The sequence below is a fragment of the Neofelis nebulosa genome, chromosome 2 (assembly GCF_028018385.1).
Source record: "Neofelis nebulosa isolate mNeoNeb1 chromosome 2, mNeoNeb1.pri, whole genome shotgun sequence".
Taxonomy (NCBI): domain Eukaryota; kingdom Metazoa; phylum Chordata; class Mammalia; order Carnivora; family Felidae; genus Neofelis; species Neofelis nebulosa.
In genome coordinates this window covers 176537711-176555418 of record NC_080783.1, presented here as the reverse complement: position 1 = coordinate 176555418, position 17708 = coordinate 176537711, and the positions used below count along the sequence as shown (strand labels likewise).

General features: G+C 47.0%; 1 protein-coding gene across 3 annotated transcripts in view; it reads right to left on the bottom strand.

The window, feature by feature from the left end:
• The window catches only part of PLPP3 (phospholipid phosphatase 3), an 87621-nt gene that overhangs the window by 30717 nt on the left and 39196 nt on the right, over positions 1 to 17708 (bottom strand). For all 3 annotated transcript variants that reach the window (XM_058717283.1, XM_058717281.1, XM_058717282.1), the window contains exon 2: positions 11111 to 11268. In XM_058717283.1, the coding sequence (XP_058573266.1) occupies positions 11111 to 11268 (158 nt within the window). The remainder of the gene's footprint in view (positions 1 to 11110; positions 11269 to 17708) is intronic.

The following is a 17708-nucleotide window of genomic DNA, read 5'->3' as shown; positions in this document are numbered from 1 at the left end:
TCTGCCGAAGAGGCGAAGGCTTAAATTGTTCTCCGACACGTTACACACCTAACGCCGGAGTTCCAGATTTACTGCTTTCGGACTTTATTCATTACTCACAATGTTTTTATTCCCGGGTAATAAAATAAGCTCTTCCCTCCCCCTACAAAGGCTCTGTCCCCACCCCCAGACTCCAGCCCCTGGAGCCCTCATTTCTGCTTCAGTCAGCAAGGCTGTGATATGTAAATTTCACTACTGAGAAAAATGCCTTCAATGTTGATCCCTTTCTGAAACAGCAAGCAACAGATTCCGGGGGTAATGGCAAGCTGCCAGGCAGCAGAGGAGAATTCTCCCCTACCTGCCTCTTAAAGCACTTGGCACAGAATCTGGAAACTAATAAAGCGGGGAAGCATCGCAATTAAAGCTACAAGGAGACAGAAAACGACCAGTGCTTGCCCCCCGACCACGGTGACGGTTTGTCCCCAACTCCAAGACGGCTCCTCTCTGCCTCTCCTTTCTGGTGTAAAAGACCTCAACTGTCCACATATTCACCAATATCGAAGTGTTCCAGAGAAGAAATCTGGAGAGCATTGGCTTTTTGGAAAAGAGAGAGCAGAGGGAGGTCAAAGCAGCACTGACTGGAGCCAGAAAAACCTCAGCCTGAATCGCACATCTTACGTTAGGCAAGTGACTTCGCCTCTCTGGGCTTAGGGCTCCTCCTCTATGAAAATAACGTCAATAACATCTACCTGGTAGGATTGCCAAGGGACGCAAGAAGGTGGTATGTCAAAAGCCTAGAGCTCTCTTATAATTTTTTTCTCTTCCCCTTAGGGAAGAGGAAACAAAACATTAACAAATACTTGTAGAAAATCTTTTCTTTTTTTTTTTTTTAAGTTTATTTATTTATTTTGAGAGAGACAGAGACAGCATGAGTGGGGGAGGGACAGAGAGAGAGAAGCAGAGGCTCTGTGATGCCAGGATAGAGCCTGACACGGGGCTCGAACTCACGAAACTGTGAGATCATGACCTGAGATGAAGTTGGACGCTCAACCGATGGAGCCACCCAGGCGCCCTGAAAATACCTTCTCTAAGATACTTTCAAAAGCTCCTTGGAAAAGCACATTCCAAAGTGAAGAGTTTGGAAGTACTACCCCTCCAGAGTAGAACCAGAAAACATGTGTATGGATATGTTGGCTTTGACCACTTTATCCATAGGATGTCTTTTTCAGGGGGACAAAGCAGAAGTCTCAACCCAGGGCAGCAAGGGAAAGCCTAGTGCATTGTTCGTGTCATCTGTCACATGCCACTTTGTAACTTATCCCAAGAAAAGTCAGACTTTTGCACAGCAGCCCAACAAACACCTCTTTTAGAGACTGAGAACTCATCTTCTTCCCCTGCCGAGTTTGAAGGACAAACTTCCTTATTTTTTGATCTGCTTGAATAATAATATTCGCCTAGCACTTTATGGCTTACAAAGCATTTTCACAACTACTGCATTATCTGCTTCTCACAACATCCTATTACTGAATTATTATTAACACCTTATAAGTGAGTATGGGGAAGGCCGGGGAGGCCAGGGAATCACCCTTAGAAATCAGGCAATGGCAGAACTGTCACTGCAGCCTGGACTCCTCATTCTAGCTCCTGGGTCCTGTCCGATGGCGTCAAGCTAGCTTTCTCTTAGATGTCCCAGCAGGCGGCAGGGTCTGTGTTTCCAGTGAGACAGGTACTCCTAGAACACCTGGGAAGGTCAGGTAATCTTGCCAAACGCTTGCCCACCTCAGTCCCTGCTAGCCACAGAGGGCCAACCTGTTCTTTCACATCTCAGTTATGCAGACTAGTGAACTTCTTTCCATCCAGAAGAATAGATTCATTCAACAAACACTGGATGAGGGACAATAAAGAAGGGAGAATCATTTTTTTCAGTCCCCAGCGAAAGGAAAAAGGTTATGTTATCTGGATCCCGCTTCGCGGGACGGAGACAGAAGTGTGGCTGGATTTTCTCTAAAGCTGGATGCTCCATCCAGGACAACAAAATGCAGTATCTTTTTTTTTTTTTTTTTTTTAAATTTTTTTTTTTTTCAACGTTTTTTATTTATTTTTGGGACAGAGAGAGACAGAGCATGAACGGGGGAGGGGCAGAGAGAGAGGGAGACACAGAATCGGAAACAGGCTCCAGGCTCTGAGCCATCAGCCCAGAGCCTGACGCGGGGCTCGAACTCACGGACCACGAGATCGTGACCTGGCTGAAGTCGGACGCTTAACCGACTGCGCCACCCAGGCGCCCCCAAAATGCAGTATCTTTAATGACTAGAAATAAATGATGAGAAATTTAATCTTCACTGCTTCTCCTGCTTGGGTGGAAGAGTAGTGCCTCGCAGACTGGGAAAAGCACTGAGGACATAGTTCTGTCCAAGGCCACCAGTGGAGTTTCTGGACTCCGTGGATAAGCCAACACTCCAATATCTAGAATACAGACAGCAAAGAGGCCAGAGAGATGCCACAGAAGCTAGCTATGGCGGAAATCAGGAGTGGCTGCCCTAAGCCCAGAAGCTTTATGAAGAAGGCAGTCTGAAGTGCAAAGCATCGTAGGGGCACCTGGGTGGTTCAGTCGGTTAAGCGTCCAACTTGGGCTCAGGTCATGATCTCACAGTTGACGAGTTCGAGCCCCGTGTCGGGCTCTGTGCTGACAGCTCAGAGCTTGGAGCCTGCTTCGGATTCTGTGTCTCCCTCTCTCTCTGCCCCTCCCCTGCTCATGCGGTCTCTCTCTGTCTCTCAAAAATAAATAAATGTAAAAAAAAAAAAAAAAAAAAAAAATTTGAAGTGCAAAGCATCGTCATTTTCCCAAAAGTCAGGGACTCAAAGCCACGGGTGTCCTAGATGGCTAGCTCTGCCTGTCCGCATAAGGGTCTCCTGAATGTTTTTCTGTAGCACTGCCTGCTGCCCATCTCATGCTCTTTTTTGACACTGAATCCCCCGAACTTCCTGAATATCACACCACCATGCTTTTCTTCCTATTTCTCAAATGCGTTTCTCCTTCCAGAGGCTCCCCCCTTCAGGGTTCTCCCAGATAAATGTGGGTCTTCCTGGGGTTGAAGCCTTGCCTTTCCGCCCTGATCTCTGCTGCTTCAACAGTTCCAATTATTACCTCTGTGAAGACGACCATCAAAAGGGCACTTCCCTCTCTCTCTCCCAACCCCCCCCCCACTTTCAGCTTACACCTTACCCCAGTGGTCGGCCTTCTTCCAATCTTCTGCCAAATCTCCCAACCAGTTATCAAACCAATGGTATCCGTACGTCAACCTAACCCAGTCTGTCACACCCATTCCCACTTTTTCCCCAAACCTCACTCCTCTTCCCCTTATTCCTGCTCAAGTTACCATCATATAACTGCAAAGACATGACCCTGTAGGCTGTCGCACGGTCTTCCAATTCCGGTCGTCTTACTTCTACAAGGGGTCTCATATCCATCTCTCTCTCTCCCTCTCTCTCTCTCTCTCCCCCCCTTGCATCAGCCCCATCGTGGTTCAGGCCTCCTCCTCACCTTGGCTGCAAAATTGACGAAGCTAGCTTGAAAGGCTTTCATCACAATCTCAAGCCGATTAACTGGGGTAAAAACTCCTTGACATTCAAGGAATTTCACAATCTCGCTGTGATCCTTTTCTACCTTATCTCCATCTACTCCCCGATACTCTTATTTCTCCAGCCAAACAGGGTTGCTCTACGTTTCCTGAAAACACTCCATTGTTCCAGCCTCTCATTCTCCAAGCAAGCCCTTCTGCCTAGAAGGTCGGGATCTCTGATGTAAGTCCCACCCACCCTTCAAGGCGGAGCTCCATCAATCAACGAGTGCATGGGGGGAGAGTTCCGGCTCTCTTCACTTAATGGGTCCTGGACAACAGAGCGCTGTAGCCCTCAGTTTCCTCATGTGTGAAAAAGGGACGATGCCAATACCAAGAGCTCAAGGGCTGTGGTGATGATTAAGTGGGACCAGTGCCCAATGAATGATGAGGGGGACAATGATGATCCCAGTCTTGACCCATGAAAGTAACCTTCAGTGATCTTCCTCTGAATTTTCACAGCAGCACTTGATTTATACATCACACCATCTACAGCCTTTGGCCTGTTTTACCCTTGAAGCTCTTGGTTCCGGGGGGCACCACCAGCACCACCGGGGGCGCTCTGGCCCCTGTCCTGTTCTCTGACCAACTCCTCAGTCTCCCCGCGGGGAACAGTATTGTCAGTCTTGTAGTTGCCCTGCTTCCCCTTTAGACCATAAACCCCTAGGGTAGCATCTGGGTCCTAGGGCGAGGTGTCTACCACAAAGCCTGCTTGTTCTAAGGGGGGGACTCACCCAACATCCACCCTCCCAGCAGGTTAACACCTTCTGCAAAAGCCACTTTGCCTAAAACGCTATCACACACCATCCACGGGAGGATCTTAGGCGGCCGTCTGCCTAGCGGTCTCAACGTTTTGCCTTCCGCCATACGCTGAGCTCCCCAAGCGCAGAAACGAAAAGGTTTTACAGCTCACTGAAATAAAGAGCACTCGGCATAGCTCCTAGCAGAGCAGGCCTTGAATAAATGTCAGTTCAGGCACTGGGCTCTGAAGCCACAGAGACCTGGGTTCTCATTTCTGCTCCCTCATTCACTGAACAGAGTAACCTTAAACTAGCCACTTCTCCCTTGGGAGCCTCCGTGCCCTCCTTCATTTGTAAAACAGGGTAAATAACACCTACCTCTGGGCACCTAGGTGGCTCAACCGATTAAGCGTCCGACTTTGGTTCAGATGACGGTCTCACAGTTTGCGAGTTCGAGCCCCGCGTAGGGCTCTCTCCTGTCAGCGCAGAGCCCACTTTAGATCCTCTGTCCCCACCTCTCTCTGCTCCTACCCCGGGCATGCTCTCTCTCTCAAAAATAAATAAACGTAAAAAAATAAAAATAAAAATAAATAATAATACCTACCTCATCTAACTAAAGAAGAGGATTTAAGATAAGGCATTAGTTTCCCGTCCATCAGATAGCTTGTAAATGTTACCTGATTCTCTGCCCCAATCCCAAACAGACAATGATTCACAGAATGGATTTCTCGGCCTCCAGAGCATTATCCATTTAAAATGGACAAATGAGGGGCGCCTGGGTGGCTTAGTCGGTTGAGCATCCGACTTCAACTCAGGTCATGATCTCGCGGTTTCCAACTTTGAGCCCCACATTGGGCGCTGTGCTGACAGCTCGGAGCCTTGCAGCCTGCTTCAGATTCTGTGCCTCCCTCTCTCTCTGCCCCAACCCATTCGCATTCTGTGTCTCTCTCAAAAATTAATAAACATCAAAAAAAAATTTTTTTAAATGGACAAATTAAAAGCCACTTGCACACTGGAGACATTTTCCAAGTGGTCATTAACCCCTCAGAGTTACATGTGCCTGAGGAAAAACTGGTGCCAGAGCATGGACTGCGTGTGTGTGTGTGTGTGTGTGTGTGTGTGGAAGGGAACAAACTAAATCCTAATCCCGATGCCCGTATTTGTTAAATTGCAAATAGATGCCCCCTGCCACCATCCCCTCAGGGATAAGAAGGTCTCAGAAGAACTCTGTGCCATTTGATCAGGGACCGACACAGTGGAAGGATTCATGCGACCACTCTCTGTGGGTGGTCCTGGTAATTGCACAGGCCTAGTGGATTGTAAACTGGGGGACCGGGTCTCCTACCGGGGCACCGCTGGGCCAGCCCGACTTCACTTTTTGCAGAGTTGAAAACTTGACTAACCCTTAATGAGGCAATCTTGGGGAACCTTGTTTTTTTGGCAGTGTGCTCTCAGATAAAGGGGTTGGAGGGGTGGGGAGGAAGTAATGAAGTCCAGATGTGGGCACACTGAAGCCCGATCCTGAATAAACAAGTCTTGGAGGTATTAAGCTCTTCTTCTTGTCTCTGCAGCAAGACATCTGCGTGTGCTACACAGCCCGTTCCCACGTGCGTTGAGGACCGTATTTAAGATTTTAGGGAAGCAAATGGAATACTTTGCCCGGCTGCCTAGGTCCTCTGACATCTCCTGGCCTAATGCTTTTGATTTGCTGCCCAAAACGTATGGCTTGTGATTTTTACAACGCGTATTGAGCACCACAGTCTGTGCCTTGCACTAGAGACTACCAATTTAAAATCAGATCAGGCCGCTCCCTGTCTCTGCTGCAGCTAACGGGGTCACCGAGAAAAAGATAGGACAGTTGCACACAGTAACTGCAAAGACAGAGGCCAGCCCAGGGATCTCTGGGACCTTTGGAAGGTGGGGAAGGAGGCAGCCAAGGAATGTTTCCTGGAGAGGGAGATGTCTGACTGGGGTTTATTTAATACATACCAGGGGCAAGAAGAAAAGGCTGGTCTCAGCCTTCCAGGGACCTATCATCTAGCTGGGGAGACAATACCCAGACACAAATCACATTACCAGGCAGAAATACTCAAGGTGCTGTTTGCCTGCTTGAGATGCAACAGGTTCACCATCGGGTCCCCAGCACCTGCTACTTCGGGGGTGCTAGACAAGTGAATGTGGAAGGCAGGCAGGTAGGCAGGCAGGCTTTAGAAGGCAGCAATGGTGCCATTATTATTATTATTATCATTATTATTTTAAAAGCCTTACCTGTGAGTCAGAGGACCCCTGGTCTGGCCCTGCCACTAAGTAGTTATGGGAAAGTCACTTAATATCCTTGATCCCCAGTGGCCTTAACTGTAACAGTCAACCTCCCAGAATCACCACCAGGTGCAAATAAGGGAATGTGCACATAATGGGCACTCTGTTAACTATATGACACTACAGCAATGACAAGGAGGATTCTCGCCAATGACACACATAATGTCACTTGATTGGACCTCCAGAAAAGCCTAGGGGGTTGGGGAGCTACTGTCACCATCTTACAGGAAAGGAAGGTATAGTTCTTTTCCAAAGGGATCTGATAATCAATAATCAGCACAAAAGTTAGGACATAAACCTAAACCAGATGATGCCAAAGTCTGAGCTCTTTCTCTAGTTAGGAGTATTATTACAGAAGTCCCATTCAATGGGATCTGAGAGGAAAAGTCAAATTTATATGGCCAGAGGGAGAAGGGGATTCACCCGTGACTCATTCACACATCAAGTCCTAGATGCTAAGAATCTATATAAACCACTTTCAAGGCCTGACCAAAGCAAGCCCTGAGCCCACGCTGATTTAAAAAGAATACTGAGCATTTTTCCATATTAAAATCTTCGCCCCTGATACTCTTCATAGTGCAGTACAAGGCAAATTGAGAGGAGGCTAGGTAGGGGGTGATACTTCACTGTTTTTGCTCCTAATCTCTCTGCTGCTAGAGTCATTAAACCTTTACAAGGCAGAGATAGGAACCGCTGCTTTGTGGATTTGGAAGGAATTCCTATTATGCTATAATTCCAGAATCTGAGATACATCTGAAAAAGAAGTCAAAGCGACTAGATTTTTCCACATCTCCTGCCATCGAAAGGTGTCTGCTTTTTCTATAACTTCTGATGATTTGCACCTCCCGGTCACATTTGAAACGGCACCGCCACCCCTCTCCTTTGCTGTGGGGACACTCAGACTGGAGCAGGGGCATGCAAGTCAGCTAAGGATTCTCTTGTTGTTTTAAACAAACCTGAGGTCGGCAGGAGAAGGCCCGGGCAGCAAATATCAAGATGATTAGATTTCCAGACCAGGTTCCCCACCCCCACCCTCCCTGTCACTCACGCCCTCTGATCAGAAGCAGATCCTGGATGGAGGCAGCCAGGCTCTGTGACCAGTCATGATGGGAAAGTGGGAAACGTGTTGTTGTTGTTTAATTTAAGCTGTATATAGCTTTTCCAGAATCGGGTGCACTAAAGTGAATTACTCATTTTTCCTCTGAGGTCCTGCCTCTGCTTATTTCCATGAGTACTCTAGTACTTAATGGCATGGAAGTGGGTAAGCAGACCTCGTTATGAGCCCACATCTCACACATGCCCCCAGCTGTGTCCAGAGGTAAAGGTCCTTTTGCAAAGAGCACGGGAGGAAGAGTCAAGAGATCTGGGTTTTAGTGAATTAACTACAAGGAAAGAGCGGGAGCGGCAGGATGGGTCCCAAGGCTGGCGTTCCTTTCCTGATTCTATTTTTATTAGACATGAGGTCTTTGCAAAGTCACTCCACCACTTTTTGACTGTTTAGTCATTTATAATGAAAACAGTTAACATTTATCGAGGATGCCCCAGGCGCCAAGCACTGAGTTACCTTACATGCATCATCTCACTTAATTCTGAAAACCTTAATAAGGAGATGTATTATCTCCATTCAACAGATGGGCCTACTGAGGCTCAGCGGGGTTAATTCACTGGCTACATACACACTGCACAGCGGGAGTTCAGAGAGGCACCGGAGCACATGCCTTTAACTTCAGACTAAATGGAGGCAGGTTATCTAGCTGTCAGGGTTTCCGCACGGGTGAAATGCTTGAACACAGTTTGTAGGTTTCTGTGGCACACAGTGGCACCTAACGAAGGACACTAATTATTATCTGTTTTGCCTGTTTTGTTTTGGGCTTCGGAGGGGGGTTGGGAGGAGCACGGAGAACTAGAGGAAAGCACTATCCAAACCTATTTTGCTGACACTGTATGGGATGTGGAAGCAATGCTGTTGCTCATCCTATAACCAAGGTCACAGCGCACGACTGACCGTTTCAAGGAAACCTGGGAGGTCAGGGCGGCTTTTAATTAAAACACCAACATGACATGAGGAGAAGAGCAAGCCAAACTAAACTCCTAAAAGCAGATTTTTTTTTCAGAAATGCTAGCATTTCAAGAGGAAGAAGGGGCTGGTCTTGACCGACAGCAGGGAAAGAGCTGCTGACCAGGAGTTTTGCTTGAGGAAGGAAGAACAGACGAGAAGCACAGCCCTCAGAAAAGCCACTTCGGCACCCCATGTCCATCTGCTACAAAGTCCGTTCCCACGAATGATGGCATCTGATCCTTATAGCAAGGCCCATGAGTGAATCTGAACACAGGTAAGGAAAACGAGGGCCGGACAGAGTCGTGATTCACCTGATTCACGTAGCTGGGGTGCCACGGCCTCTGAAGAATGCCTCGCTCCCGTGCTGGGTCTGGGAGCAGTCCCACTAGGCAAGCCGAAGCCAAGAACAATTGCATGCAGAAAGAGCAAAGGGCATGTGACACTTTGTCCCTGTGCTATTCTTATCTTAACCACTCCTGGGTTACAGTCAGCTTCCTAAAAGCACTCAATTAACTGATCCTCCCGAGTGTCAAAAACACCTGTTCAAACCTTAGTAGACAATACTGCACAATTATGTGCCTTCTACGACAAACTTCTCTTCCAGGAAAAGCCATTCTTCCTGCAGAACTCAACCTCACACTGTCCATTTGGAACAAACAGTAAAATGAGATTTTATATCTCTCAGTTTCTGAACACAAAGATCCTCAGTGCACCTTTAAGAAACTACGAGCATTGCCCAATGGACTGTTTTTATTTTAAAGGTTGGAAAGAATTCTACCAGCCCCCCTCCGTCCCCTCCCCAATTTCAAACTGTTGATTGTGTGCCTGGTTTACGATGTTATTAAAAAACAAAGAGGGGTCTCAAAGTTTACAACCAACCCCCAGAGTGGGGAAGTCAAAAGAAAAACTTCATGAAATGGCGGCTCAGGACCATCAGCAGCTTCCATCGGATCCAGAGTAGGCATGAGTAGACAAATGCCGATCCCTTAAGCAATTAATTTGGATAGAACAGCCACTCTGCATTTGAAATCACGCCTGCAAAATGGAAGCAGGGCTTTGAAATAAGCCAGGGATAGGCTTGAGCCCCAATTTTTACTTGCTGTAGACTTTGAACGTATCATTTAACCCCTTTGAGCTTCTGATTTTCCATTCGTATAATGGGAATACTAGCACTCAATTCACATGTAGTGTGTTTAACTCTAGCTTCCTTCCTTCTCAGCTTCTCATATAGGCCAAAGATAAGCTTCCAGGCTCTGGCTAATATAAACATGACTCAAGGATCTGAGAGGGAGAATTTATGATCTTGGTGGACATGATGCCTATCCCTTATGCCTACATGGCTGGGGTTCAAGGGCAAAGAACAGAAAATACTGGAGGTGTGGAACGGACATCTGTGAAAATGTATGACTCACAAATTAGGAGAGTGGATTATCATCAACTACTCTCCTAAACACCCCAAATGGACACATCTAAAAACAAAAGGTGGTGACCTCCCAAGTAAAGCCCAAGTAGGCCATGCCCCAATTTCCACGAGGCTAACATTGCTCCAAAGTAATTCCGGACTCTGTCAAAGACCGTGGCACATGTGTGCATTCCCAACGAGGCCTTCATCCTTTAAGGGATGAGCTGTATGTAAGTCGAGACTTTACACTTGCACCTGAGTAACCCGCTCAGCAATTCAGGAGTTTGCCAAGTTATTTCAATGCTCATGCTCTCTTTTCCTCCTCAATACAACACTATGCAGCAAGGGGGTCATCCCTGGTTTTAAGCACGTACAGCTTGTCAGTGGGGTGCCAGGTCTGGAACTTCGGTCTCTTGATGCCAAGTCCCAATTTTATTTTCGCTTTGCCACCCCAGCCCCTGGATGAGAGAAGTAAACAATATGCCAGAGAACACCAGTGGCATGACTGTTACAAAGGCACAGCCGTAGTGTGAAGACAGCAGAACATGCCTGTGATACCCCTCCTCGGGGGCTCACCTTCATGGCTCAGAGGTCAGACTCTGGGGTAAGGGACAGATGGGTTCAAATTCCAACTCTACCGCTCCAAGTGAGCGTGGGCAAATTATTTTCACTCTGCAGACCTCAGTCTCCTACCTTGTACAAGAAAGACAAGGACGGTATCTGGACTTCACTGGATGGCTGTGAGGATAGTGCACGCAAAGTAGAGTAGAGGGGTGCTTAGCGTACTTTTAGAAGACGTTCAGTATATATGTGTGTATACAGATGATACTTTTAGTATATGCTTTTGGTAACAGCATTAACCGCATGAAATACACACTATTATCAACCGAATGAAATTCTGCTTGCGCGGCCAACCTCCGTTGGCTCAGATATCCTGAAACTCGACACAGGGGAAGTCGGACAGGTGGAGCATGGCAGCCCGGGCGCTTACCGCGAGGATGGCGATGACAATCCCCACGGCGCAGAGCACAGCATCATTTATGGTCTCGCTGGTTTTCAGAGGATACTTGATGCTCTCATCATTGCAGTAAAACCCTCGGTGGTAAGGCTTGATGGTGCTTGTCTCAATGATGAGGAAGGGCAGGCCCGCTGGTCCAGATGCAACCATCATAGGCACCGGAAAATTAAAAAAAGGAGAGGAGAGAGAAAGGGAAAACATCAATAAAAGGAGGCCGGAGAACGACTTGCAGCAAAGACCAGCCCAGGTAACACCATTGCCAGGGACAGGAATTCCGTGCATTTGCAGCTATGTACAGCCCACAGAGAGTGTTCAGCACCTGCAGGCCCTCTCCTTCCTGGTCACCCCCCAGGAGGAGCAACGCATTATTCTCTGGTCTCGTCCAAGGGCACAGTGGGAGGCAGTGGAAGAGCCGGGGAGGAGCTTTCCCACTGCGCGACCACACCCTGCGGACATTAAAGCCCAACGAGTGACAATCGCCAACAGGGCCCCGAGTCTAATGATGTGTGGTTCACCAAGTGCATCGGACGTCACCATTCCCCCTTCGAGAGGCTCATCGTAAGGCTCTGCTGCTTGGAGCCATGAAGGCCTCGGGGTCAGATAAGCTGAATTTGGACCTCAGGTCCAATGTGACCCCTGGTTGTCATTCCATCTTTCTGAGCCTCAGTCTCCCTACACGAGTTGCAGGGACGACAAAAGGAGAACCAGCCACACACGACTTCCAGCGTAGCGCCTGGCACACGGTAGCTGCTCAGTGGTGCCCTTTTCAACCATTTTCTCCCACTGAAGAGTCCCCTCCAAGACGAAGTAGAGCTGAGCAGAGGGCCCTGAGGCCTGGAGCTCTGGAGCGGAGCCCAAGGGCATCTGGGAGCACCAAGCTGCTCCCGCAGCTGCTGCTGGTTTATCAGTGGCTCGGCTCAGATGCCATTCTCTTAAAGGTCATGGCGAATGGATTCCATCACCTGCCAGGAAAAGTTCCTCACAACCCTGAAGCAAAAAGCGAAGGCCTACAAGATCTCTGGCCTGGTCACTGCAGCAGCCTCGGCATCGGTCTCCTGACCTTCACCACCTCTCACACACATCTACCGGTTCACTTCCTGACCACGAGCACGTCACTGCCTTGCTTAAGTTTCTTCCGCGGCTCGCCGTTGCACCGCACGAGATAAAGTGTGACCTCTGGAGTGCCCCGCGATCTGGACCTCCCTTCTCCTGACTCATGGTCTGTGGCCCCCGTGACACAGCCTCCAAGAAAACAGGACGCGGCGACTCTTGCCTCAGTTCCTACTCTTCTCTCAGACTGGAAGGCCTCTTCCCCTACCACCCAAGTTCAATACCAAGCTGCAATACCACTCCCCTAAGTAAAAGGTGAGCCAGTAAATGTTAGGATCAGGGAAGACCAAGAAAAACATCCTGTTAACAGCCACCACCGATGTAAGAGCCATCCACAATGTGTAAGGCATTCATTCATTTCTGTATTGGATCTCCCAACAACCTGAAGAGGTCATTTTACACCATCGGTTAAGCATGTGCCGTTCATCTTCAAGTGAAGAGAACAGTGACTACGAGAGAATATTTAGCTCCTTCAGGGTCTCTTAGTCTACCCCCAAATGCCTGAATCCCTGATTTAACTTTGCAAATTGGTTTCGTCCGACTGTGAATTTCATTAGCCGAAAAATCCCAAGATAAGCGGTGGTTGAAAAGATAAAATTCCACTTTCGTGTTTTTCAAAAAGAATTGAATTCACGTCACGTTGCTCGAAGCCCCAGACTGCCTCTTAAAAAAAAAAAGTACCACGAACTCCACAATTTTTCAATTACTTTGGTCCAGACCAGCAGCGATAAAAATGCTCACTTTCTAAAAAGTGTATTTATGTATCACTGTGCATACACACATGGATTTATTTGGTTTTATTCTTTGGATTTATTTGAATTCTACGGCTATTTATTTTGTGACCCCTAACTGCTTCCTGCTAGAACAACAATTTACTTTATCAAGTTCATACTAGTGCTTTGAAAAGAAAGAAACAGCAACATACCACAGCATTGTGCCTGACCTTCTCAAAGTAAACACAGAGGGACCCTGGAAGGCAATAACCATTAGCTCTTGAGACCGTGTCTCTGCAAAAGAGTGAAGCGGGAGAGGTGAGGCAGGGAGGGAATGCTGTGGCGAGGAAGGGGCAAGAACAGTCAGCTGATCTTTGGGGGGTGGGGCGCTGGGAGAGAAAAAAATATCCTACGGGCCCAAACCATCTTCATTCCACTGCCTAAACATTTTGAAATGTGGCCAAGTTGGCTACGAAAAGTAGCCAAGAAGCCAGCACTATGATATTAATAGTCCGCTTTTAAAGCTCCACACATCGTGATAAAAACCTTGAGCTCCACGTCTGAGCCCGGCCGCAGCCTCTGTGGTGCCTGGGAGCCAAAGCGTTGCTAATAAACTCGGGAAGGGAACAGACCTCGAGTGCCTTACATTCGGGCTGGGCTCTTAGGCCCCAGCTTCTATTTTTAATGGTGTTCACATGATAGGCCTGTAAAACATATGTTTCTAAGGACAATAAAACACATATAAAAGAGCTGTGGAGTTAGACAGAACTGGGTTAATGACCTCAACTCTGCTCCCAGCTACTTGAGCAAGTTATTTCACATCTCCAAAATGCTCTTCTCATCTCTGCAATGGGAAGAGTGCAGTCTAGCTTTGGGATTGCTGGGATGACGCCATCTACTACTACACTAATCCATTCATTTAGTCGACAAATATTGATTCAATCTTCACTGTGTACACGAGGTACAAAGACGGCACGAGCCCTGCCCTCAGGGAGCTTGCAATCTAGTACGGCAAGACGTCATGGAATAAAATCAGTGCAGGAAAGGGTTTTAGTTGGAGGAAACCAGGCAACAGCACTGGGTCATGTCAGCTCGGGGTCTGGCACGCACCACAGACACTCAATAAATGTTAAAAGGACCAAGAGGGGGTGGGGGGAACAATCCCACAGAGAAAGTTAGTAAAGAAAATCTGTTTATTCCGTTCCTTTGCCCTCTCTTAACCTGGGAGCAATCCAAATCCTTTCTCATCTGTCCTCCCTTGCCTAAAGCTCGGGGAGCTTCCGGTTCTGATCATGTGGACGGTGCCCACAAACAGTCAAGAAGTTGGATCTGAATGTGTTCTGTTTATTTTCTTGAAAGGCATGGAGAGAGCATTCAGAAGACCCAATGGCTTTTTCTGTTTCCTCTAAAAATGTGTGGTATGATTGGGGGTGATGCCAGTCAAGTCTTGACTTCACTCCAGGAGAGAGTAACCTCGGATTCCCTTCAGTTGATGGGAAAAGCATAGGCATTTTCTCCAACGGGGTAGATGGTCCTCAAGAGACACAGCACCATGCCTTCCTTGCCTCTCCAGGACCCAGAGAAGAGGCTGTTCTTTTCCAAAGCAGGATCTCCATTTCCAACACTGGCACCATCTTTATACCCAACTACTATAGTTCTTGATCAGTTCATTTCCAAAAAATTCCCAGTGCTAATGACTAGGAACCTAGAGGTGAATGCATCACAGCACCCGCCCTCAAGAGGCTTATGGTATTTTAAGAAAGTTACAAAAACAAGCGCACTAAAATATTTCTAAATGGGCAGACTGACGTATGTATAGATTACGGGGAGGGCCCATAAGACTTCTCCACCAGGGACACTAAAGATAGCCCACAGAGGATGGGAGGCTTGAGGGAACCCTTATGTGAGTAGGAGGTTTCTGGGGTCCAGGGACTAAGTACGCTCAAGAAACTCAAAGTAGTTTAGGGACTTCAACAAGGCAGTCATCACAACCGATGGCCATTACGAGAACACGATTTTAGATTTGGCTCCAGAGCTGGAAGAGACACACAAGTAGACAACGAAAGGAAGAAAGAGAGAGTCAACACAGACAACAGCAAGAGTAGCTAACATTTACTAAATAACTGTTTTGTGCCCGAACTGTGCTGAGGAACCCCACACGAAGGGCTGCCATCTGGACAATCTGGATACCCATTATTGTTCTCGGCACTGACTGGGTCACTGTGCTGAGGGAATTTAAGTCCCAACCTTCAAGTGGCCCAAAGGCTAATGGGAGAAACAGTCATAAAAATGAACACATTCAGTCACCCGAAGGTTCAAAGGGATTAAAGTGACTTACCAGAGACACTCGCACTTTCGAGTGCTTTCTAAAGTAAGCAAGTCACTTGAAACAGAGAAGGAAGCCCCGAGGTATATTGATAAATTAGTTAAAGCTCAGCAAATTTCATGGCCTTTGAAGAAAAAGATGCTTTATATGGAACAGTCAAGGCAACAGCATGGGCGATTACTCACTGAATATTCACCACATACACATCTGTGCTCAGTATCTAATTTAACCAACACTCTGATGCCAATATCCTGGAATTTAGATTTATCTATAATGAAAGGTACATTACAAGCTTTTTGCAAAGTAGAAACAAGAACTGTGTGTGTGTGTGTGTGTGTGTGTGTGTGTGTGTGTGTGTGTATACATACCATCTGGTGATTCTAGACCCCAATTCAAAGCACTTCTCCTTCTTTTAATCAAGGATCAATTAACTTCCTATACCTCCAGGGACCTCTTGGGATATGTAGGCTGCAGAGGAGGCGTAATACGAACTCACTGACAAACACTTAACGGGCAGAAAATCAAAGCGTGAAGAAAGGCCCCTGTGTTGGGTTCGGGCCTTTGAAACTTCTTGGGCTTTGAAAAACTAACACTTGAGCAGGTTGGGTGGTTTGGGGGTGGGGTGTAAAAAAACACAGGATAAGTTTTTGTGGCCCACCCATTGATAAAGTCATGTGGGAAGTGTTACCAAAGTGACCCAGCCCCAGAGCCCTGCTCCCTTCAGCCACAGCTTCACGTTGGCACAAAATTAAACACAGCCTCCTGCTCTCAAAGTGCTTTTTTAGAAAGGGAAGGAGTGGGGGTGGGAGAGTGAATAAGAAATCTTTGCACTTGGGCGGGACCCACGGCAGGACCTGACTCAGAGCATCAGGAAGGGGCTGCCCGTGGCTCCTATATACCAAGTCCTTCGAGTGCCTTTCCCGGAGTTGTCCAACTTGATATTTCATCCAATCTGTGGTTACTTTAGAATAAGCAAAGTCCAGGATCTGTGAGAATAATAATTAAACTAATATCTGCAGAAAGCCTACACTTCTACCCACAGAAGAATACTGGGTGCAGACCACGTATGTGGATATCAAGCGCAGGCTCACTGCTCCAATCAGGCAGCTGGGAGAACTCTACAACAGAGTTTTCTACATCTTACCTACAGTGTAGACTTCACTCTTGTGCTCATTTTACAAATGAAAGACTGAAGCTCAGAGACTGAAGACTGCAGCTCATCTAAAATGCAAAGCCGGCAAATGGCACCAATGTGGACCAGATGTTTGAAATAGTGACGGAAGGGCGCCTGGGTGGCTCAGTCGTGGAGCATCTGACTTTGGCTCAGGTTATGATCTCACAGTTAGTGAGTTCGAGTTCCATATCGGGTGAGCTCAAGCCCCGTGTGAGCCCCACTTCTCTCTCTCTCTCTCAAAAAAAAAGAACAGAAAAGAAAAGAAAGGAAAGGAAAAGAAAAGAAAAGAAAAGAAAAGAAAAGAAAAGAAAAGAAAAGAAAAGAAAAGAAGAAAGAAAGAAAGAGAAAGATAGATATAGATGGAAGACATTAGGCTTCTGAGTTCAAACTTGGAATCCAATTAGGAATTAATGTATCTGAATTTTCACAACAGCTGTGAAAATGTGCATTATTATTTTCATCTGTACCCAACAGAAAGCTGAGGCCAGAAGTTTTGTAACATGTTCAAGGTTCCCACACTGAGTCAGTTGGTCACTGGGATTTGAACCCAGGTCTGTCTGTCTTTTGGTTCATGTTTTCTTACTCCATGACCTGACCCTCCCTTTCTTTATAAATGTATTCCTTGTTAAAATATGACCAACTGATTTTTTTTTTTAATCACTTAAGGCCAGAATGGTCAACCCAACTACTACTTAGAGGTTCAAAATACAAATATTTATGTTGCTTGTAAGTGACAGGGTTTCTATTTAAAGTAATTAATTGCTACTGGTCTTAGAAGTGTGCAAACTTTCTTTGGTTTACGATTATTTGTCCAGATTTTTGTACTGGACACAATCCAGATGAGACAAAACTGAGTTTACTATGAAGGCGTTTCCTACCTTTGAAAAGGGCTGCCATGAAAAACACTCGCTGTAGGCTGGTGTGAACATGCAATATTCTGGGTCTAGGGGTTTGCCTTGACAAATGGTCATTCTTCAAAGCTGGAAGGTCCAGACCTTTCTTTACAAAAAGAAGACTGTCATAACCGAAAGCAACTCCATGGGAGAAACAAAGACATTAGTGGCAGATCTGGTCCCGGTGCCGGGTTTCCTGAGCCCAAATCCAAGGCCTTCAATGCAATTCCACAAACGCGTACTGACAGTTCCTGAGTACTGGGCACTGTTAGGTGCTGGGGACACACAGTATCGAGAAACCACACTGTTTCTGAGTTTCTCAACGTTGGAAAGTCTCCGGTTCCATGACAAAGGG